Source organism: Alexandromys fortis, unplaced genomic scaffold (assembly GCF_014885135.2).
Source record: "Alexandromys fortis isolate MF-2015 unplaced genomic scaffold, M_Fortis_MF-2015_v1.1 scaffold_3, whole genome shotgun sequence".
In the NCBI taxonomy this organism is placed as follows: Eukaryota; Metazoa; Chordata; class Mammalia; order Rodentia; family Cricetidae; genus Alexandromys; species Alexandromys fortis.
In genome coordinates, this window is record NW_026067909.1 from 8,015,297 (window position 1) to 8,039,939 (window position 24,643).

Genomic DNA, 24,643 nt, shown 5'->3' on the forward strand with positions numbered 1-24,643 from the left:
GAAGCTAAACAAGAAGGTGAACCCAAGGAAAAACATATAGTTATCCTCTTGGCTATGGGAAGTAGACAAAATTGTCGGAAAGAATATTGGGATCTTGGGGGTGGGGTGGGAGGGGGGTAAGGGGAGATGGGGAGAGAAAAGTGGGAAGGGGAGGATGGGGGGAACTTGAGGAAACAGGATGATTGGGATAAAGGAAGGTTGGATAGGGGAGCAAGGAAGCACAATTCTTAGTTAAGGGAGCCACCTTAGGGTTGGCAAGAGACTTGAACCTAGAGTGGCGCCCAGGAGCCCAAGGCGATGTCCCCAGTTAGTTCCTTGGGCAGCTGAGGACAGGGAACCTGAAATGACCCTATCCTATAACAATACTGACGAATATCTTGCATATCACCATAGAACCTTTAAACTATCTTTTATGACTGTCTATACCTATTTTCTTTTTTCTTCTTCAGTACCTAAGCACCTTTTTAAGTATATCATACCTTTTTAGAGGTGTGTGTGTGTGTGTGTGTGTGTGTGTGTGTGTGTGTGCGTGTGTGTCTAGACCTGGGTTTTTGCACATCTAAAGCCATATCCTTGCAGCATTTTCTGACCACGGGAGATAAATCTTAAACTGCTAGGCTACTGCTGTGAAGTGGTGCTGGCAACTGCCTCTACCCGCCTCATGAGACTAGTCTCATGCCAGTGGGTACTGGCCCTGGAGCTGCATTTACTCTCCCCATGGCTGGGAATTTGTTATGACTGCCTGAAGCAGGAGTTTGTACTCAGTGTCAACTGCTCAAGTGCTCAGCTGCACAGCAGGGCCTCTTAAAAGAGCCAAACCTCTGTACACTGAGCCTACTGGAGAGATGGCTTTCTCAGGCCCTATGTGAATATTCGAGCCCCAAGTTGGGTGCCAAATATGGATGTACTTTTTCATCAGGCCCATCAGCCTACAACCTGGTACCTATATTCTCATCAGTTCCTACAACGATTGTCTAAGGAGGGCAATTACACTACAAACCCTCAACTGATGCCTGGGCCTATGAAACAGGTAGAAAAGCAAGAATCACAGTTCTGTGTAGTTCCTGGACAGAGTTTGCTCTTCCTCTGCTGACCCTACCCATTGCTAAATGGACAGATACAGCTGACTGACTTGCTTACTGGAGCCTACAGAAGTGCTCAGGAGCTTTTAAGATAGACATTCATTATTGCTATTATTAAGAATCAAATTATCTGAACCCATAATGAAGTAAGTGACAGTAAAACTGAAGTTAGTGATTGCTTCGGGCTCATCTCTTCTTAATGACTTTCTTGTGCTGTCTTTGCCTGTGGCGCTAGTTGACCTGACTGTGCTGTAAGTCCGGAATTGCTGCATTGAAATGAATTAATGGTGTTTCCATCCCCAGGGTGTTGGTGTGTATTAGTGGGCTAGGGGAATTGGCCACAGGGAAAGGGTAGATGCTGTGTGCAACCCTTTTCCAGCCTGCCATCGCCTACATAGTGAATTGGGAAAGCATTCTCATTTGACCACTGAGAAGACGTATGTTTGTTCCCTAGGGCAGTGATTCCTGGGATGTTTTAGAAAGAAGATTGTGAGCCTGCTTTGTCTCATGACATTGTAGCTAAATTGCTTAGCTATCTCAGAACCCCTGGCGCTGGCCTTCTCCCTGTCTTCCCACAGAGAGTGGCAATATCCTTCCTATTCTTGTGCCCTTGGGACTTTCTGCTTTCTCAGCATAGTGTTTACATGTGCTTTACAAATTACTACATGGCTTCATTCCCTCGTAAAAGAAATAGCTCTTTTTTTTAATGTTATCCAAAAATGTCCAACAGCATGTCACTAAAAATTAGCATCTTCTGATGAGTTTCTTTGAATTCCTTGTTGTGTACAGTGATGGAGAGAGTTTTGAATATGCTTTCATTGGTGCATGCAGTCTGGTCCTTGTGCTAGCCTTTTAGGCAGCTGGGGATGCCGGATGCAGGTTCCATGCGGAGTGTCACAACAGGATGGTCATAAGGAACCTGCCTTCTCATCAGCAAGCTAGAAGAGGACAGAGATCCTGAAGGAGATCAGAATTTTCCACCATCCAGACATGCTCACTGTGACACTTGACAGTGTTTTTAATTCCATTCCAGTGCTCCAGCAGGGACTGTGTAGTCACTGACCAAGGAGATGCAAGCCTGGGTCTCTCTGGCTTTGTTTCTACTCAGTTAGACTATGCATGTATTCAGCACATTTGCCTGGTCAGTATCAAGCCTGTGGATGTAGAGCGTAGTGGCATGAACTCCAGGCCAGCAGCCCCACACCCCATCTGCGCTTGTTTATTTGTCTGTTTCTTTGTTTATCTGTCTGTCTGTCTGTCATCTATCTATCTGTCTATCATCTATCTGACTGTCTCTCTGTCTAATGTTCAGGAGTTTTTTTTTTTTTTTTTTTTTTTTTTTTTGGCCTACATGCATGTATGTGTACCTCTGATGCCCTTTATAAGAATGTGTTGGGTCCCTTGGAACTGGTGATATGGATGGTTGTTAGCCACTGATGGAAGAAGGTCATTGGCTAATAAAGAAACTAGCTTGGCCCATTTTATTGGTTAGAACATAGGTGGGTGGAGTAAACAGAAGAGAATGCTGGGAGGAAGAGGAAGTGAGGTCAGAAGTAATGCAGCTCCTCTCAGAGCCAGACGCCTCAGACAGAGAGGCATGCTCCGCTCTCCTGGGCAGATGCACGCAATGAAGCTCCTCCTACCCAGGATGGACGTAGGCTAGAATCTTCCCGGTAAGCACACCTTGGGGTGCTTACACAGATGATTAGAAATGGCTAAATTAATATGTGAGAATTAGCCTAGAAGAGGCTAGATAGAAATGGGTCAAGCAGTGTTCAAATTAATACAGTTTGTGTGTTGTTATTTCGGGCATGAGCTAGCAGGCGGCCGGGGTACTGGGGACGCAGCCCCGCCGCTCTGATTTCAACAAGCCACCATGTAGGTACTTGAAACCAAACTCAGGTTTCTAGAAAAGAAGGCAGTGCTCTTAACCACTGAGCCATCTTTCCAGCCCAGAAGATTTGTGATTTTCTCACCAGTTCCTATGCTTCCATTATCTTCAAGCAAAACTGGACTGTGGGACAAGTCATCCACAAATGTTCTTAGGATTATCTGCAAAGGATCAAGAAGGAATTTCCTGCTCTTTTGTCACTCATCTGAAGGACAACAGCAAGTCCTAGTGAGCATCAGCCACGAACCAGATGCCCAGGGTCTTTCTGCTCCTCATGTCATTGTTAGACTTGATTGCTCTCGTGGTAGAAACTAAAGTTTTGTGACTTTATTGGGATATTCTTCACATGTGGCTCACTTCATATGATTGGAATATTTAGTGAGGGGTTCTGATAGTCTATTCATGAAACCCTCAGCATGACCAAGATGTGATTATGCATTGCATGTGGAGGTCTCGTCCTCTGTCATCCTTTCTCTTCCACTGCTACCACCAGGCAGCTAGCTTGCTTTATGATGAACCAGCATTTCTAGTTTTATTCACTCATTTTTTCATTTGTATAACAGGCCCTAATAACGTATGTTCTTTTCTTGTGGCTCTTGTTCCTGTGGTCAGAGGACAGCTTCTGTGATTTCCATCCTTTAAGATCCATTGAGACTTGGTTTATGGGCAGCAGAGACTTCTTCGGAGAATATGCCCTGACAAGAGCTCACATCCTGCAGGCACTGAGCGTGTGGTTCTGTTTTGTCATAGGTTTTGGCTTATGATTATCTATCCTGTGTCCTGATTATGTTTATATTCATGAGACTATGGTGAATGTGTGCATGTGTACACATGTGTACCATGACCGTGAGTCTGCATGTGCATATGTGTTTTCACAGTCATTTTGGCTCAATGTGCTTTGTGTCATTCTCCCAGGTTGTTTTTCTTTCTTCCTCTGTGATGGCTTTGAAGTGTTCATCTTCTGAGGCCTTTTCTGTCGTCCGTACTGTCCCCCCTTCCCCCATGCTCCATATGCTCACTGTGAAGTGGGTCTTTCTCTGTATGACTGCTTCAAGCCTGTATCTTCCTAACATGGGGCCCTGGCTGGCAGCACACCTGAGGCGTCCCTGGCCTCCCTGCACTTTGCACCTTTCACTTGCCTAGTCCCAGGCTAGGCACTATAGGAGGACATATGTCTCCTCCAGGGTTATCTGGTACCTTGCCACAGGCCTTGTGAGGCTGGTGACTCAGTGGGTTTGGTTCTGGGAAGGATCTTGAACTGTTCCCTTTTACACAGCCACATCATATAGAGTAGGTTACACAGCCTTGCCACTGTGAGCGCTGATACTGCTGGGCTGGCTCTTCCCTCCATCCTTCTTGCTCTGTGCACATATTGCTTTTTGTTCTTTGTTGAAATTGGGACAGCGGGGCTGCGTCCCCAGCACCCCGCCGCCCGCATGGCTAGGTTATGCCCGAAATAATTACACGGAAACTGTATTCTTTCAAACACTGCCTGGCCCGGCTAGGTCCAGTTTCTTATTGGCTAGCTCTTACATATTGTTCTAACCCATTTCTAATATTCTGTGTAGCCCATGAGCTGGCTTACCAGAGAGGATCTTAACCTGCGTCTGTCTGGAGTGGGAGCATCATGGCGACTCTTCCTCTAACCTTCTTTCTCCCAGAATTCTCTTCTGTATACTCCGCCTACCTAATTTTCTATCCAATAAAATGGGCCAAGGCAGTTTCTTTATTAATAAGAAACTATTCCCACATCAGTTCTTTGTTTTCCATTCCTGCTCTGTTTTGAGTTTTGCATTTTGTTCTTTCTGTTTTAAATGTTTGCCTTTTTTAAACCAACATTTTGGGTGGTTGCTCTGGTTTTATGATACACGGTCATGTGTAGTTAACAGCAGGGATTCATTCTGAGAAGTTTGTCATGAGATACTTTTGCCAAGCGAGCATCTAGTGCGTACTCCAGCCATTCAATGTGGCCCCTGGATGTAGTTAGGAGGAGATACAGTGATTAAAGATGGAGGAGGCTGTTGCTGCACATTAGGCAGACTAATTTAGGGAAGCCTTTTTTTAGTAAGGAGGAGCAGAACCCTCTGTCTGTGAAGATACAACACACTGAATATGGATACCAGGAACAGCCATCTTATGGCAGCTGTTCTATAATGCTTGAGCAGTATACTGGCTGTGTGGGATTGGCTGTGTCCTGGCATCGCCACAGATACAAACACCATGACATGATGAGGTAGTAGGATTTCCAGTTCCATTATGGTCTTGGAGACCACTGTCAAACACATGGCTTGTCATTGACGGAGACATTATTTTGAGTTCGTGACAGGAGAGGTAGGAATGCTCCTCAGTCTGATCTGTTGCATCTGAGTGATGTGTGGAAGTGCTGAGGTTGTCTAGGGTGATATGTGGCTTAGAATCTCATCTGTGTGTGCTGAAGAACCTAACAGGCACTACCATTGCTTCAAACCTGAGATCTGTACCCCAACTAGCCAAATTTGATTTCGGAAAAGAGGCCCAGCCTATGGTTGGTCTTGTGTTTTCCCTGAAAAGCTCAGCTTTTATACAGGCATGAATGGCTAGCCAAGCCCAAACAGATAGTCTCTATCCCAATGGCCTAGAGATGCTACATTTTCTCTTGAGAACCTGCCTCGATAGTACTCCCAGTCTGCATTTTATGCTGTTGAGATATCCCTGAAGGTATTTCGGTGGTTCCCTTCCTTGGACATTGCTTTTACGGAGTCCAGCCCTAGCCTAGGTTTTTGCCATTAGTGTTTGTAGGTTTTCTGCCTCAGAGGCCTGTGAATCTTGGAATTGATGCTTCTGAGTTTCTGTTTCAGGTGCTCCAGGATCCTGTTCATGGGCAAGTTCAAGTCTTGGTTTCCTTGATAGTGGTAGTCCATGCTGCTCTGCCCCGCTCTGGCTTTCCTCTTCCAGCTTTGCATCATTCCTCCCTTGCCTCCATTGCATCCTCCTGCTTTCTTCCTGCCAGGCGCTTCTCAGGCTGATGTTGCTGGTCGTCACATTTATCTTTTACTTGCTCTTTTCTGGTGCCCTTTGTGACTTGTTCTTATGATGTTACTTTGTTCCTTCCTTGGGGTTACTGTGGTCCTCCTCTCTCAGTCTGTTTGGCTCTTAGTTTCTGATTGGAGTGGCTCTGACTCTATAGGCACAGTGGATGTAACTTACTCTGCTGCGTGGTTGTTCTGCAGAGGCTTCTCTGTAGATAGGACCTTTTAGCCTTCAGGTAGTTAATAGGGTTTTCCAGAACTCCAGGAACTCCTAGAACTTCTCACTGCTGTGCTGCTGCTGGTGGCGATGGTAGTTTCTGAGATTCCTGGTGTGCTGGCGCCCTCTCCTGTCAGTTGTTGAGTCCAGGGACCCTGCCTGGTTGTCACTTATTTCCTGATTGTTACTTCTTGAATTACATGGTTTTTGTCTTGTCAAATGCTTTCCTTTTTTGGGGGGGTGGGGGGCGGGGGAGGGAGTCCTTCCTTCATGCTTTACTGCCCAGTTACCTGGGGTGACTTCTTATTTTCTTTTCTTTGTGTTTACCTACCTTAACTTGCAGACCCATGAGATTTCCCTTGAGCCCACACACTGGAATCTGCCTCATAGTCCTTGGGACATATCCTGTTTCCTGATCTAACTTTTTGCTGATCTAGAAGCCCTGATCCAGGATGGGGTGGTAGTTGCTATATTGTTTTCAGTCACACTGAGGCTGAGGTGTAGGCTATTCTGCTTATGTATAAATAATGTATCATTTGTATGTGGTGTTGTGCATGTGTAGCATGTGTTCAATATATGTAAATATGTATATATACACAAATATGTATTTATATATGTCTATATATCTATCTGAAATTTGGAGGGACAAATTTTGGGGATTAAATTCAGCCATCCTGGAATCTATATATCTAAAGCAGTAAGAAGTCATGTTTCTGGTTGCCTGGGCTTTTCTTCCACTCCAAGGACCCCAGAGACCTCTTGGAAACCTCTGCCCCTGTGTTGCTCAGGGCAGAGCAGGTCTGTAGTTAAGATTTTCTGAATTTTCATCTTCTATGAAGTTGTATTTATTTTGTCTTTGTTCCTGATGGATGTGGCCTGTATTCTTGTCAGCATATGAATCTGTTCCCTGCATGACATCAGGGGACTGGAGTATCTCCACTGAGTCTGTGTTTTATTTCTTGCCTTTACATGGACATAGGACTTTTTTAGTCTTTGGCTTTCATAGGTTTGGTGGTGTTTGGCTTTTTTCTGGCTTAGCTTGCCAGGAATCCATTGACTTTCTAGAGTCTGTGAATCTCAGAAAGCTAGGAAGACATTTAGCTGTGGTTGTGTAAAATGCCTTTTTTCTGCTCTGCTCCCCTCTCTTCCTTCATATTCCAGTCACAGTCCTCTGTCACATAAGGGTTCAGCCAAGAGGGACTCATGTACCACATGGTAGATAGGTTGTCATGCAGCTAAAAATTTCTCTAACCCAAGAAAAGTGCAGCTGAAGAAGCAAGAGAAGAGGGTATACAGAAGAGGGAGGAGGACCCTAAGGGCATGCATCATGGAAGCCAAGCAGAAGTGGACTTCAGCTTTCTTCATAGAGCCTGAAAATACCAGAGCACCTGGAGGGGCATTTCTTTTATTTCTCCTCCCCCCCTCCTCCTCCTCCTCCTCCTCCTATTATTATTATTATTATTATTATTATTATTATTATTATTATTAGCTTTTTGAGACAGGGTTTCTCTCTATAACAGCCCTGACAGTCCAAGAACTTGTTGTGTAGATAAGGCTGGCTTTGAGCTCACAGAGCTCCACTTGTCTCTGCCTCCTGAGTGCTGGGATTAAAGCTATGCACCACCACTACCTGACCTGGAAGGTCCTTCTTAACATGGAAAGTTCTGGGTATGATATTGGCCTGCAGATGAATCTGTTATGAAAGTAAGCATACTGCGAAACCTCTTGAAATACAGTCCATGAGGAGAATGGACACACCAACAGCAAAGCATCTTGATGTACATCTGTGAGGAGATGGGCACACCCACAGAGCCCTGGACATAAATCTATGAGGAGAACAGGCACCCCAGCAAAGCTCCTGGCTCTCAGTCTACGAGGAGAATAGGCACACCACCAAAACACCTGGATATTAGTCCATGAGGAGAACGGGCACACTGGAAGAGCACCTGCATGAGCTCTGAATGATACTCCTGTTTGAGTTCTTATTAGACAGGTCCTAGGTGTGTGTTCTCATGAGAGAAGAATGCGCTATTAGCAGAGTGGCCCAAGCTGGGGCCAATGCGTGAAGCCTACAAGGAATATCTGCCTACCTAGCGCATGCCCCTGGCACTGCTGCTATGACCAGGTGGGGCCATCCTGGCCTGGCCCTCTGAGGTGACCACTCTTCATCTATACCCCAGTCACACAGACTGTTGGGATCTCAGGAGACAATAGTGCCCATTGCTTTCCTGGCCATGGTGGATGTGTTATAATGTAATTATCATTGTGGACTCCATATTCCCAAGTACAAGTTAGGACCCGAGTCAAATGTCCAGGCATGAATGAAACAAAGGAGCCCTTCCAGGTGGTGGTGACCCATGAAGTCGTCGATGTGCACGGCCTTAGGCAAAGCTCGTGGGGGCTATCCTTGGGCACATGTTCTTGAAGTTGCAAAACACCCTGGTTTTCAGGGAAAGTCAAAGCCTGTGCCACACACACCACAGCTGGCAGAGGCAGTGCTTGGGAACTTACAATAAGATTAGGAAGGATGCTTCCTGCCCAGCCTGGGTTGGGTCAGAATTTGTCAGTGCTGGCCCACATCTGATAGTTCCTATGCAGATCTTCTCATCACTTCCTCTTTCCTTTAAAAGTCTTTGCTGATATTATACAAGAAACACTGCAGTCATACTTTATTTTTTAAAATTTTCTTGCAATGGAAAAAGCTATAGTACCCTTTGACCCCTGCCAGTCAGCCAGCTATCCTTCTAGAGTTGTTCTTGTGATTTCTATGAGGCTTCAGCTTCCATGTCCCATGCCCTTAAGCCAGCTCTTCAGGACTCCGAGACTTTCAGGGTTGTTTAGGGTTTTCCTTGATGAGCTCTTAATCCCCTTTCTGAAGCAGTCATAGTAGGGTTGAAGTCCTTCCTGGGTGAATCTGGTGGGCTCTTTGTGATGCCTGCACTTTCAGATATACACAGTGCCCTTATGCCCTAAGTGTCTGTGGTACACGAGCTGTACTCTCTCTGGCCATGGTGCTGGTTGTAGCTTTGGCTGATGCTCAAGTGGACTCGTTACTGCTATGGTCCTGTGGCTGTGCTGACATCTACTGTGTATGGTTAGCATCTTGTGTTTGCTGGCTTTCAGTTTGTAGCTGCTTGTCAGACACTGCTCTTTGTGTGTGTGTGTGTGTGTATGTATGTATGTATGTATGTATGTATGTATGCATGCATCTGTCTGTCTGTCTGCCTGCCTGCCTGCCTGCCTGCCTGCCTGCCTGCCTATCTATCTATCTATCTATCTATCTATCTATCTATCTATCTATCTATCTATCTATCTATCGACAGTGTTTCTTTGTGTAACAGCTCTGACTGTCCTGGAACTCATTTTGTAGACAGGGCTAGCCTCGAACTCAGACATCTGCCTGCCTTTTCCTTCTGAGTACTGATATTAAAGACCAGGAGCTGCCCTTTTTAACCAGAGACCTTTAGTGGAGCAGACTAGCCTGCTGGGTAGGTGTGACCCTTCAGAGTACCCACCCATCTACTGTGTTCCTCCTTCTCCTGGACCTTTCCCCCTGAGTGATCTTGCTGTGTCCATTGTTCTGTCATGTGGAAGATAGCCCTCTTTCAGGTGATATCTGAAGTTATCTTGTGGCCGCAGCATGGCCTGATCTAGCTTCCTCCATTGTTCATTGTCCTCTCTGTCCTGGTGAGCTTATCTTTTCTTCTGGAGTGTTTGGCAGAGTCTAAACTCCTTCCAAGTACTGCCCATGGTGTCTGGGCAGGGATTTCTATGCCTGGTGCCATGCCATGCCTGACTTAATTAGGCTGGGGTTTTTCTTGCTAGCCTGTAGCTCCTTCCCTCGCAGCCCATAGGGGTGTGTGTGTGGGGTCTTCATATAGCTGTTCATCTTAGATCCTTCTCTCTTGAAGATCATAGGTAGATCCTCTTTTGTAGGATCATAGTTGAGCCTTGAGTTCCAGTCATCCAAATACCGACCTTTGTGTTACTAACAGCTGTTTGCTTAGACAGCAATAAAAACTCATTTAGAAAGGGAAAATGTTACTTAGAAGTTTGATGAAGACATGAGGAGAGATATTGTGTAACTCTGTTCATAGAATGAAAGTTGTGACTTTTGGGGACATTCCTCCTGATTGGGCCTGGGGCTGTCAAAAAGAAGAGCAGAGAAGCCAGCAGGTGCCTGCTCACAAGGGACCTAGGGTGTTCAGGCTTTGAACAGGAGGCTGTTAAAGTGGTTTCCATCAGCTTTCACGAGCTGAGTTGAAGACTGCTAGCATTGGTGTTAATTCATCTTTAATAGAAAGCAGGGGCGTCACCATGGATACCAGCATCCATGTCTGAGTGTCACGTTCCTCCACCTTCACTCTAGTTTAATAGAGCTAAGTAGTAACATCCTGAGGATGTTCTAGGAAGCTGGACTCAGCTGAGGTCATGACTTTATGAAAATCATCATAGGAGCTCATCCTTCACCCCCATTTCTTCTATCTATCTATCTATCTATCTATCTATCTATCTATCTATCTATCTATCTACCTATCTATCTACCTATCTAGATATCTATATGTATACAGTATTCTATCTGTGTATGTGCCTGCAGGCCAGAAGAGGGCACCAGACCTCATTACAGATGGTTGTGAGCCACCATGTGGTTGCTGGGAATTGAACTCAGGACCTTTGGAAGAACAGGCAATGCTCTTAACCACTGAGCTATCTCTCCAGCCCCTTTATCCCCATTTCTTGTGCTACACTATGTGTCAGGAATGCAGTGATAAAACCACAGCGTGACAGAAAGCTTCAGGTGGGGCACTGTGCCCCTGAACTGCAGTCCTCACCTCTTTGAGGAAAGCGTGCATTGTCGGTAGGCCACAACTGGGACAGGTGGCTTCTAGGGGCTGCAGGGATGGGAGAGATCAGCTTGTGGCTGTTATCTTTGAGAGGAAAGGCTTTTGTCCACTGGTGGCCACTGTCCATGTGACATGGTCTTCATCATGTGCTGATGCTGGTCCTGGGCCCGGGGGGAGTTCCCTGTTGTAATGACTATATCTCTGAGATCCAGTCACTCCCTTCTGGTGCTGTCCTGGAGCACCTGCCCTGAGGCTGCGCAGCAGCTGCTGGACTTGCTGCCTCACAGCTTCTATAACTGCACGGCTTCTTATGATGCTTATATTGAAGCAATGTAGAACAGGACATGGAGTGCAGGAAAATGCAGAGGCTGCAGGGCCATGGATGGGGTGCTCTAATTGCATCTAAATCTTTGGCTCTAGGCACACTGGCTTCCAGCCCTGCTTATGAGTTTTCCTGCTACTACCTCGGCCCTGTGGTGACAATAATTCCAACTTAGTGGTTCCTTCTCTGAATCCTGACTTACAGCCCTTCCTTTCCGCTATGCTAGTTCCTCAATGGCTGCTGGGGCTCAGCCTCCCTTCAGTGATCCTTCCCTCCCCGCTGCTGCCCTTCCTGTGCTCCAGGAGGGCAGAACCAAGTGCCTCAGCACCTTCCTATCCAGGAGATGCTTGAGCTTCCTGTGTTGTAGTGCCCATTACTAGTGCATGTAGGCCTATACTGCTGTCTGGACACACTTTACTGTACCGCTCTTTGGCTAAAATGTTTAGGACTCAATGTATGTGTGGTGGAGGAGGTCAGTTAAATCAGAATCCTTGCTGGTAACTTCAACAATGTGCTAGGCACCTTCATGGGGGATGACGACGACACAGGTAGGGTTTGTGAGCAATAGACAAGTTCAGGTCATGCCACTCAATGCCCATGAGATCATGGATGTTTTTCTGTCATACACCAGACTCCTCCCCTGCTGTGAATTAGACAATAGGGCAATGCCTTGTAGGGCTAAAGAGAACACAAGATGTGCATATCTGGTGCTTCAGACATGAGACATGTACTGGAGTGAGCTTGGAAGCCAGCCTTGGTGATTCCTGATAAAAATGAGACTGGGCATAGTAACTCCATACATTCGTGCCCACATGCCAGCACACGGGCAGTGCTCTCACACTAACTTAAGCTGACACTCACATCCTCATGCATGGTGTGTGCACATGAGAACATGCTGTCACACATATGGTTGCTGGGACTCTTAACTCTCAACAGGTATGTATTAGCAGTGTTGATGTAATGAGGTTGTGGCTTGTGCTGAGGGGTTTCTAGATAGATGTTCTCTTGTCCACAAGTATTACTTTGTTGTAATTAGAGAAAGATGCCTCTAGGTTACTGAAAAGGGTTCTCAGAAATTCTGAATCATTGCTAAGGAAAGAGGCTAGAAATCAGCTGTTGGAAGCATAAAGGGGGCAACTCATAGATTCTGTTAAGAACTTGTGGGCACAGATGTGTGGCCTTTGCCCTGCTGTCTGGGGATGCTCTGGCTATGGAGATAGCATGTGAGATGTGCCATGTTGCTTTGCTGTGGTTTTGTACTCTAACTCTGTGCTTTCTCCCTAGGTCATGCACACACACAAGCCTCACTTCATGGCCTTGCACTGCCAAGAATTCGGAGGGAAAAACTACGAAGCCTCCATGTCTCACGTGGACAAGTTTGTCAAGTAAGTCTCAGCTGGAACCTGTGGACTGGGGGTAGGTCTTTGGATGGGATGTGGTCTTGAATGCCACCCTTTGAAACTCATTGTGGGCCGTGTTGAGGCAGGTACAGTTTTCCCCAGAGGTGTGGCTCAGAGTCTGGCAGCTGCTTGCCTCCAAAGAGTAAGCACCTGTGCTGCTAGGCTAGAGGGATAGAACTTGGGGACCCCTTAGAGCCCCTCGGGTGGATGGATGCTAGTCAGCCTGCTGCAGTGGGTGATCGGTGATGGGCAAGGACTGAGTTCTACAGCAGCTTCTGTGCTTTGAATGCCTGGGAGGTACCATTATGTCATCCAGGCAGGAGGCACTGTACATGTGGAGCCAGTGCAATGTGCTCTGTGGCTCTTTAGAGGACAGAAGCATCAGGGCTCAGCCCAGGAAGAAGGGCGGGCAGTGGGGTCTCTTGAGGTAGCTCTGTGAATGGACACAGAGAGAACAGGAGCAAGCAGGCACCCAACCCTGAGTTCCAGGTTTGGAACTGGGACCCTTCTTCCTCTTTTGTGACTTTTGGACCCAGCTCAGAAGCCCCTGTTTGCCCTCAGACACCAGTGTACCCATTCTGCCTTTTTTGGTCTTCTAGAGGCATCCTAACGATGATCAGAAAGGTGACTAGGGATGAAGAGGGACAGTTAGAATTTAGGGAGTCCTGGACAGTTTTCAGTGGGGAAATGAAGTTCTGAAAGGACTGCAGAACCACGTCAGGGTTGCTTTGGGGTCATGTGTTGTTCCTGCTATGTGGCTTTGAAAGAAGTCGGCTGGGGAATGTTAAAGAAGAAATGTCCGTGTGGTGTTCCTGGGACCTGCCCTCCGGTGGAACAGCTTGACATGGACACAGCTGGGTCCTGAATTTGTGGCTTTGCCTCAGTTTCCTGGCATGCACCGAAGGTGCTACCCACCCTGTAGGTCTCTAGTGTTCCCTCATACCTGGCCCTGCTGCTGCCTCTGAGAGAGAGACAGAGAGAGAGACAGAGACAGAGAGACTGCATATGTGTGTCTGTATCTGTGTAAGCCGGGGAGGTGCACATGCCACAGAGCTCATGTGGAGGTCAGAGGATAACTTTTTGGAGTCAATTTTTCCCACTTTTATGTGAGTTCTAGGGATCAAATTCAGGTTTCCAGAATTGTACAATAAGTGCCATTACCCACTGAGCCATCTTACTGGCCCTTGTTGCCACTTTTTCTCCTTTACTCTTGTTTGCACCTGGCCTACACTTGACAAGAAAAGAGAAGTGCTCCTTCAGTGCTCAAATGCCCCTGCTGGTGACAGGCAGGAACCGCAAGGTCCCTGTGTGTAGGAAGATCCTCAGCCAACCTGTTCACAGCGAGTGTCTCCCTGGCAGTGTGTGCTGCAGTCCCACCACTCAAGCTCTTGGATCCTGATCAGGTGTCAGAAACCCCGCTCGTTTCTCCCAAGCAGTCTATAACTTCAAGGCAGTTTTAATGAAGTGTTAAAAGCATCTCCCCAACACTCTGTAAGCAGATACTGGTCGCATGGAGAAGCATAGTGTGGAGCACAGCCGAAGCCGTCCAGAAGGAAATCCGCGCTCGGCTGGCCAGAGCACCAGCTCCGGTTGCAGCAGCGAAACAGCAAGGATAGGCAGAGATGTGCTGGGTGGAATGTCTGGGCAGACTGCACCTCCCCCTGATCCTGGTGCATGGCCTGCAGGCCGCGAAGTGCCACATCCTGTGTCCAGAAGATCCTGCATCACAACGTCTCACGTGGCTACCCTGCCTCAGAATGAATTTGGTGTTGTAAAGTAGCACTTGGAGATGGGGATGCATCAGAGTAGCTTTGTGGCTTTGAGATAGGGAGGGCTTCTTTTACAACATGCAGCTTAGAAAATAGGGTTCACATGTTTGTCATGAAGAGCCATATTGTTACAGATATTCTGAACAAAAGAAGAGCTAAATCACTTTATGAAAAACATCTGCAGCACACGCCACTGACTGAAATCAGTGTTTCTGCTGAGAAATGCACGCTGATAAAGAAAAGAAAAGCTTATGGCCTGAGCAGCCAAGCATCTGAAGGGAGAGGTGCAGTGGGTGCTGAGCCCTGGGCACCTGCAGGCCAGTGACCTTCGAGAGGGAGGTTCCACCACTACTGTCCCTTCAGTGTGCTGTGTGTGGCAGCGGTGTGTGCCTTGTTGCTCTGGCTTTAAAGAGCAGCCGTCCTTTGAGAAGCTGGGGGCTGCCAGGTACCTTCCTGTGCATTTCCTGCACAGTCCCCATTGCTCTTGGCTGGCTTTAGCTTTTACCTGGACCATCTTCCTTAGCTATAGAGCTTTCTGTACTGTTTATTCCAGTACAAGTCAGCTGCTGCTGATTCTCTCAGCCTTTGTTTGTTTGAACAAGGCTGTTGTTCTAATTTTTAAAAGCTGCATTTATTGGGAATGAATGGGAGCTTGTCAGTTCCCTCACTACTTCAAGGACGCCGTGTCATTGTCTTCTGTGTTTCATTGTTCCAGACCAGAGCCCAGCCCTTGTGTCCATCTTCATCTTCTTGTGTATAATGTGCTTTCCCGGCGGCTCGCTTTCGTCTACATGCAGCTGCTTTGTCGCAGCTCAGTGTGCTGTGCTCTGGTTTAATATTGTTTATTCTGACCTGTGTGTCTATAGGTTTGACCAAGTTTGGAGAACATTAGTCCTCTGTTTCTGCAGGTGCTGCTTTTTGCGCCCCCCTTCTCTTTCCCTTAGACTCAGTGTTGCCCAGAGAGGCTCCGCTATCCCACATGGAGTGGGAGCCCCTACTGCACAGCTTTCAGGGTGCTTGCCCTCAGTCCATGCTATGAAACCCTGGTTCTTGTTTGTCAGCACCAGAAGCTCCTTTCTTCTCTACATTCCTATATTGCCTGTAGGTGTCTGATCTTATTTATATTCACCATTTTAAGATTCTTTCAGGGGCTGGAGAGATGGCTCAGTGGTTAAGAGCACTGACTGCTCTTCCAGAGGTCCTGAGTTCAATTCCCAGCAACCACATGGTGGCTCACAGCCATCTATAATGAGACCTGGTGCCCCCATCTGGCTTGCGGGCACACATAGAAGGAATGCTGCACACATAGATAGATAAATGAATAAATAAATAAATAAAGTTTTTTTTTAAAAAGATTCTTTCAGCTAATGCCATTACTTTTGTTTTTCTGAGTCTAGATCTGTTGGTAGCTTATTTTAAAGAATTTTTGACAGCAGTTTGTTGTTTTTTTTTTCCATGTGAGGTAAATTTTTAATCACATATCTGTGTGTGTATGTGGGAGGGCACAAGTATCTCAATGGCATGTGTGTGGAGGTCAGACAAGAACTTCTCTTCTTCCATCTTGTATGTCTTGGGGATTGAACTCAAGACATCATCCTACATCCCACCAGGCAGTTTTGATTGGATTCCAGATGTGCCTGGTGCTCAGGGTCGGTGCCCAGCCATTTCTATCCTGATTCCTGTGTCCTGAATCCCAGTGCTCAGGGTCGGTGCCTGGTCATCTCTAGCTCCATTTTTTTTTCACACCCCAAGCACTTTGAGGTGTGTGGCTGCTAGCAGCAGTGCCCCGAGGGTCCCCTGGAGTCTGTCAGAGCTCATCTGCTGTCCCTCCCTTTTGTAGACTCTCAGTTTCCTCTGGGGTCCTTCCCTAACGTGTACTTTTGGATCATATGCTGTGCCTGCTTCTCACTGCAGCAGAGGAGGGATGGCCTTTGTCCCACGTTCTAGGCTAGATGTGCGATGCTTCCTCTCCAGCCAGCCTAAACGCAGCGATAAAATCAAGTGTTTTGGGAGGAGCAGTGGGAGTCTGCTGCATTGACTGGTGAGCACAGGCTGCTGTTTACTTCAAGGAAATGCCAGTCACTGTCCCTGTCCTCACTGCGGGGCTGCAGCTGCCTGGGCTCTTGGATAGCTGTAGGTGATGGCCTCTTACATCTGTAGATCCCATTTCTGTCAGGTTCAGGTGTGAGCAGCAGATGCTGGAAGTCACCTATACATGGGGTGTGGCCTAAATGAGTCCCAGGTGTTCCCATCAGTGTCTTCATTCCGGGGAGGCCTTGAAGTGTAGGCATCTCGTAGGCCTGAGTGGAGACTGAGCCTGCCATGTCGGCTGCTCTCTGTGTGCTGAGGACACACTGAACTTTGGTTTCACCTTGACAAGCATGGATCCTCCTCTCTCTCCTCTGCTCCCTCCAACTTTGCCCTATTGGGGACGGTGTGGGACTCTGGGTATATGGAAAATTTTTCTAAGCACGGTTGTGTGAGTGGGAGCACACCTGTGGGAAGGCATGGTGTTTGGGCCTTTGCTTACTGTGTTTGCCCCCCCCCCCCAGGGAACTACTATCAAGTGACGCAATGAAAGAATACAACAGGGCTCGCGTCTACCTGGATGAAAACTACAAGTCACAGGAGCACTTCACGGTGAGTCTTCTTTAAGCTGTGGCAGGAGCCCAGGCCAAGGGAACCTGAGTCTTGGCTGTTGCTGAGGAGTGCTGAGTTGGCTTGCATGCCTGTCACAAGGCAGTGTGACTGTCCTGTGAAAAACTTGAAAAACTTTTCACATTCTGTTGACTGTTGGGTGGTCTGAGTCCACTGAAGCCTGGCAGTACTGCTGGCTGAGGCTTAAGATTGCATCTTCAATTGCTGGTGCAGACAAAGCATGGGCAGAAGCTGGGATGTGGGTGGCCAGTGGGGAGGCTGGCCTTGGGATGTGTGGCGTAAGAGAAGTCTAGGGTTTCAAAGCTGGCTTAGATGACAGATTGGACTGGAACCTAGGCTGCTCTGGTGAGCCTGTTCTGGGCTTCACTATCACTCTGTAAGCCACGAGCAGGTCTCTAGAGTAGAACCTGCTTCAGGATAGGTGCACCTGAGCACAGTTCAATAAGAACTGTCCCTCTTCTCCAAGGGTCCTTGGTCTGGGACCCAGTGCGAGATGGCTGCTTTAGGAGGTAGGGGCAGGGACTCTTCGGAGATGTTTGAAAGCTTTAATAACCGTTGGTTTGGAGGACAGTGCCCCAAACTCTGGGGTGCCCAGACCTTCATGGGTTGAGTTAATGTCCTTTCTCTCTTCCCCAGTGCCTTTCACTCCGTCCTCTATCACACTGGCATATTCTAGGTGCTGCTCCTCTTCTCCACAAGGGCAGATCTGCCAGTGACCCTTGTCTCTCGGCCCATCTTCTTCCTTGGGCTGGCCTGAAGGCTGCTCGCCTTCTGTTGGAGCTATATGGAGAGATGTAACAAAGGAGTGTGTCATGGTGGTCATGGTGTATGACTCTGGGGTCACCCTTGGGCCAGAGAACCCGTCAAGGTTTTAGTCTCTGGGTTTTTGGCATCTAGTGCCATGTTTGTTTTCTCTCGCCTCTCAAAGATGTTTTCTCCACATCCACCTCTGTCCACCTTTGAGGGTGCCCTTGCCTTCAGCTCTGTCCTGCTCAGAACATGGTCCTCCTGCTTCTCCCTCTTCTTCCCTTTGCCCATTCTGCTACTGGTTGCTTCCCCCCCCCCCAGCCCTGTACTCCCTCCCTTCTTGTAAACAGGCCCCTCCTCTTAGACTTCTGAAAGTCCTCTGCCAGGACCCAGCTTCTTGTCTTTTCAAGTCAGGCCTACATAGATTCAAATGAAAAGATCTACTGGTGAGGGTGGACAAGAGAGTAGACGCAACAGAAGAAGAGCAGATAAACTGAAGAAAGCAATGGGAACCGCTACAAATGAAATAGAGAAAACAGCACATAAAGCGTCCCTCAGAGATGATGTCACATGGCCTGACATCATGTCCATGGGGCCTTCCTGAGGGCAGAGGAAACAGATGCTTGGAGAAATAATGACTGAGGGTTTCCACAGTTCCACAAAACTTACAAGCTCATAGATCTGATTGTGGCAATGGGATTTCCAGCCGAATCTCCAGACAGAATCTCAGTAAGGTACATCACTGTCAGACTGTGGGGTACCAGTGCTGCAAGAGGCTCATCACTATCTCTCCTCCATCTTTCTTCCATCTAGGCCTTACTCCACTGCAGGCGTCATCTGTAGGAAGGGCCTTTTCTTCATAACCCCCTTTAAATATATAGATAACAGTGATCTAAAAATACAGGGAAAGGGAGGATAAATCTCATCTGCACAAACAAACACGGCTGGTCTGGCACTACAAGAGCCTTCACAGCTGGACTGACAAGGGAAGGTGATGATCAGGGACTCTCCACTTCTGTCGGTAGCAGAGTAGAGGCCACATACTCACTTATCCCAGATTGTAACTACATTGGCTCCACTTCTCACGCCTCACTGCAATCCCTTGGTGTGTCATGGTCTTTAGTGGGAACCTTAGGATGTCCTGGTAGGAAGGACCTACACCCCCGAGTTCCTGAACATAGTTGGCAGCGTCTGGCTGCTAGGTAGCCATCCTCTTGCCCAGCCTGATACCCTGTAGCTTCAGACAGAGAAATTTAATCTTTGTAAGATTGATGGTATCAGCTGAGTGTTTTTAGCTGAGTCTGGTTCAAATAATAGGCCATTAATTGAAAAAGGAAATTGAGATGAATTTATCTTATACATAAATGCTGTCATGGGCATTAATAGGGATCAGAAAATAGTGGCCTCTTTCCAGCAGGCTTCTGAACTGAATGCACTGTACCTGCTCTGTGAGCTGCTGTGGGGGTGGGGAGTGGTGGGGGGAGCTCCTGCTGATGGGGTGACCTGTTGGGGTAAGATCTGAGGCTTCTCTTGCTGGGAGCCCTGGGGACTTAGAATAGGAGACTTGCAAATGGCCCTTGCTGCCAGGAGGTGGCACCAGTGCAGCACCTGCAGCCACAGTGCTCCCTGCAGGGATTGTTCCTAAGAGGATTTTTATGCTTAAACGGGGACATTAAATTTTGTGTGCTTACTGTGACTAGCATATGTGTCTGTTTCTGTGGGATGGATGTCTGCTGTCTGTGCTGTATAGAGACCCTGAAAATGGTCCCTCTGTCTGGGCTTTGTCATGGCCAGGTCCTTGCTAGTTAAAAATTTGTGTGTCAGAAGTCTGGGTCTTCAGAGGTTCTGCCAGAATGGCATGTTGGGTTGTTACCACTAGAAGGTCTAGGTCTCCATCCTGTTTCTTGTGTTTGAATGTTTCCACTTGAGCAGAGGGGGTTGGCCTTGGGCTAACACCGTGGGTTACTTGTGAATCACATGAGAGAGGCAAGAATGAACATATTATGTCTGGGAACACTAAGAGCCTGACTTTACTTCCTGGGGAAGCCAGCCTTGGTTGACGTAATGGTGTCGCTTATTTTTTACTCTTTTACTCTCTTGGCTTTGTGTGTGTGTGTGTGTGTGTGTGTGTGTGTGTGTGTTTTGGGGGGGGGAATCTGCCACCCAGCTCCCAAATAAATCACATGTGGAGGCGTATTCTTACTTATAAATGCCCAGTCTTAGTTTGGTTTGTTTCTAACCAGATTTTGTTAACTTAAAGTATTCTATCTACCTTTTGACTCTGGGCTTTTTCCTTTTCTTACTTCTGTATATCTTTCTTTCACTGTTACTCAATGGCTAATTGTGTGGCTGGGTGGCTGGCCCCTAGCATCCTCTCTCGTTGTTCTCTTGCTCCTCCTTCCCAGATTTTTCCTTCTCTTTATTCTCCCTGCCTACCAGCCCCACCTATCCTTGCTTCTGCCTTGCTATTGGCCATCCTGTTTTTTATTAGATCATCAGGTGTTTTAGACAGGCAAAGTAACACAGTTTCACAGAGTTAAACAAATTCAACATAAAAGAATGTAGCACATCTTTGCATCATTGCATAAACAAATATGACACATTTAAAAATAATATTCTACAACAGCTTAGCTTGGTTTTGTTTACTGTTTCCTCCTTGATTGACCACATATTTAGTCATTGAATGAACTGGTCTTCTGGCAGAGCACTGGAGGGCCGGTAGTGTGGAGTAAATGTAAATACCCACAACCCCTTTGGATGGAATGGGAGAAAGCAACTTAGAGAAAGAGCGGCAGTCATGAGCAGAAGAGAGAAGTGGAGGCTGTTGGTGGGTGTGTTTAATATCAGGGACTAAAGAGCATCCCTGACCCAGTTACAAGGAGCGTGGATATGAAGAGATGAACTCAGGGAGGCATTAGGGAAATAGGGAATGGAGAGCCAGAAGCCAAAGTGTAGTTGAGAAAGAGTTCCCTAAGGTGGGTTTTCAGGGAGGCAGGGGCCACATCTCTCTTCACACTGCCCTTTCAGGCCAGACCCAAGAAGAATGAGGTACAACATCCAGGTATGAGGGCCCTTGGGGTCTGTGTAGTGTGTGGAAGGTGGCATTGCTGAGACTGCAGGAGAGGTGGCTGTGAGGCCTGTGCCATCCAGAGAATGGTAGGTACATTTCATGTTTGCTCATGGATTAGTGTCCTGGCCGTGCTTTGTATTAACCCCAAAGAACAAGGTGCCACCCGTTTAAACATCCATGAGGTAAGTGAGACATACAGCTCTTCTGTTGAAGGATTGCGTGTGGCTCTGTAGTTGCCTATAGCAGGAATAAAGGAGCAAAAGATGTGCTCCCCAGGTGGGAGAATTCTGCTGGGCATCCAGGCCACCGCACTGTTCTGTCCTTCCTGCTCTGGGGCCCAGGAGTCCCCTTTAGCTATTCCTGATCTACTCCTTTTTTACGTTTTTCCTAGGCACCACCTGTGGTAGGAGTGGGAGGTGCGGTTACATGGAACTCACACTCCTGCAGACCAAAGCATTGCTGTTGGACCCTAGCATATCAGGTGCCAATGGCATGCTCCTGAAGGACATCTGCAGAGAAGCACTGAAAGAAGAATCTTGTCATTCAGCCACCTTCTGTGGGCTGGGGCCATCATTGCCACTCTCCTGGCCCTTCTGTCATTTTAGCTACCTGTGACTCTTACTGTTACCTTGCCTTCGCCCTGACTTGCCTGTCCACTTCTTCTCAGACACTTGTATTCTGTCTTCTTCCTGAGGGGCTTCTCACTTCTAGAATGAGTGTTCTTCTCCTGGTGAGCACACCTTAGCCAGGGCCATGCCTCACTGCCAGAGACTGTCTCAGTGAGGACAGCGCTTTCCTTTAGAGGAGGCTCTACCACTTGGTGTAGAGGTGCAGCATAGCCCTGTGCACCATTTCTGTTGGTAGAAGAGTCATGGAAGTCTGTGTTAAACGTTTGGCATGTAACGTGACGCTATGACTTCATAAGAAAAGTGATTTGAACAAAGTGGAGAATAAACCTGACCTTTACAAATTGGACTTCACAGTAGCTTTGGGTTTTTTCTTGTGTGTGCCAGGTAGGAGCCATGGGTTGCTTATTCACATGATGGCCCTCGTGAGCCTTCCAGGTGAGATAGGCCCAAGAAGGAGGGTCCTTGAGGAAGGCCCCCAGCTGGAAACTGAGCTCCGTGCTGTGTGGATGGAGTTTAGAAGCGTGGCCTTGATCTGGTGTGGATGACAGAACTGCCTCCCTGAGTTTACGCCTCTCGTCTCCAGTGTTGGAGATGAACTTTGAAGGCCACTCCCTAGGGCACTCAGCATCACAGTGTGACGCAGTTGAGTTCCACAGTAAGCCAGCCGTGCAGATTGGACACTGAGGAAGTACCTGGGTGAAGTTTTCTAGGTCTGTGCTATGTCTATTGATCAGGCACTCTAGCAGCATGGAAATCGTGTGTCTGATTTAGCCAGCCACTCAGAGGAGCATAGAAAACACATCGCTTATCTCCGACAAGCTGGCACATCAATAAGAGTTCGGGAGGTAACGACTTCCTTGTACTCCAGCTTCAAAATGGCAAAGTGAGGAAGAGATTGGAAATTTATTTTCGTATAATTCCACTGCTGTCTTGTTTTGCTGCTGAAGGAAAGCATTGCAGCATGGGGTGTTCATCAACGCTTGGCTGATGCTCACCTGGCCTGGGAAGCCAGAGGATATGCTCACTATGGTGGACTGCAGACATGGCCTAGGGATAGCCATGTCTATCACCTCCCATCCCAGGTGACCTGATAACTAAAGTTCTGGTAGGGGATAGAAAGTTCAGGACTAGGGCTGTGGTCCTTGCCTGTATTCAGAGTCCCGAGTGGCCCCTTGAAGCTGCAGCTGATACAGCAGCATTCCTGCTGGGAGCTGGAAAAGTCCTTTGGTTTTGCTTCCCAGGAGAGGGCGGTGGCTGGAACCTAGAGAGTTGGTGTGACTTGGCCGAAGCTTTTGTTTCTGGAGTAAGGATGCCCCAGGGCCAGGGTACATAAGGGAATACCCCCTTTCCCTGTGGGCTTTCTTGCCCAGCTAGGGGAAGTTTGAAGGTGCCATACCTTACTAATGGCTTAATGTGTGGAAGACACAGCTCCTGAGGAGGCTTGGCTAGCTGTCATAGGTCCCCAGGAATGGCTCTGTGCCATTGGGCAGTTAATAAGAGATGACATCTGTAGGTTTCTCAGTCCCATGCCCCGCCTGTACCTGGAACTGCCCACACCCTGCCTCAGGCCAGGGAAGGAGGCTGTTTAGGTGGACATAGGACATTCCTGGAGGTTGCACATGCTTCTTGAGGTATAGGCGCCTGAAGAAAACCTTGCATGCTGTGCTGCTGGTGATGGGCACAGGTGTGGTAGCCAGGATGGGTAGCACCAGTAGTGTTTGGGGTGCTTAAGGGGATTCTAGCCTCATTTATTCCCCCAGGATTCTTATCCACTGCTGTCTGTGTGGGCCGTGGAGTGATAGTGGTTGAATGGGGTCCTGGGAAGGCCAGAGAATGAAGATCCCAATGACCTGTCTGATTCAGGGACAGTAGCAGGCCTAGGGTGGCTCCAGTAGGCAAAGCCAAACTCAGGTTCGGGGACAGCTCTGTCAGTGTAAAAGCCCTGCTGTCTGCTTACTTGGGTTTCTTACTTGGCAGAAGGCCTTGGGCCTGCCAGTCAGGATTGCCTAGATATCTGGATGCTGCTCACATGTGGGCAGGTACCTCTTTTTCTGCCCTCATACAAGGTCAGGGTCCCATTCTTTACTTTCTCCTCTGTGTAGCTTCCAGCATTGGTGGGAATAGGTGTTTCCCGGAGGTCTAAGAAATGAGCTAGAGCACGTAAGATATGTGAATCTGCTTTTGCCTGGTGTCTTGGGTTTTCTTGGGCTTATTTGCAGAGTGTGAAGCTGGGTGGGATAATGATGGTTAAATTAGGGTTAGGAAAGACAGGAGATGCTGAAGGTTGACAAGGGGCTGTACAGCGTGATGTACATATTTCCCTTCACTACCCAAGTGAGCTCAGAAGGCCCCTGCCCTGCATGGCCTCACTACCCCAGCAGAGGCCCTGGTGCTGGTGTTCAGGGTGTGACTGAAGTGTGGAAGGTGCCCCTTCCTGGAAGACCCCTTCTCACTACTGTATGAGAGGTCTCTCCCTGCTTTGAGGTGTTAGGGGGAATTTGTGGGAAATTAATGGAGTTTGCTGATGTTCTTTGATCTGAGGAAGAAGAAGGGAAGGCAAATGCATTTATGATGAGGGACTAATCTTTGCCAGCAGTGGCCCCCTATGCACTGGGCCCTGCCCTCCTCCTCACCTGAGGCCTGATGAAGTGAGAGGAGCAAGATTGGTTTTCTGAGGGCACTGAGCGCTCTGTGCTCAGTTAAATCATGGCTGTCTGCACCCCTGGCGGGTGATGACCTGCCCTCCTGCCTCGGCACCACGGCCCTTCGGGATGCGATGATGTGCAGCCCCAGCAGCCGGGCTGCACTGAAGGTGAAACTGTCGTATCGATCTTTTTAGCACTAAAATATGAGCCACTTTACGCCGCTCCCCGCTGCTGTGATGTGAAAAATAATAACTCGGATCCAAATTAAAAATATTGATCCCTGGAAGGTGTTGAAAGTAAATAAACACCTTCCGAAGTTTTCGGGTCAGCCGAGGAATGGTATTCAGCAATAAATGTGTCG

The 24,643-nt window shown here is 47.8% G+C and overlaps 1 protein-coding gene across 1 annotated transcript in view; it reads left to right on the top strand.

The window, feature by feature from the left end:
- Inpp5a (inositol polyphosphate-5-phosphatase A) overlaps nucleotides 1-24,643 on the top strand; it is a 194,325-nt gene that overhangs the window by 75,261 nt on the left and 94,421 nt on the right. The window contains exons 3-4 of the mRNA XM_050137015.1: nucleotides 12,649-12,749; nucleotides 17,086-17,173. Coding sequence (XP_049992972.1) covers nucleotides 12,649-12,749; nucleotides 17,086-17,173 — 189 coding nt within the window. The remainder of the gene's footprint in view (nucleotides 1-12,648; nucleotides 12,750-17,085; nucleotides 17,174-24,643) is intronic.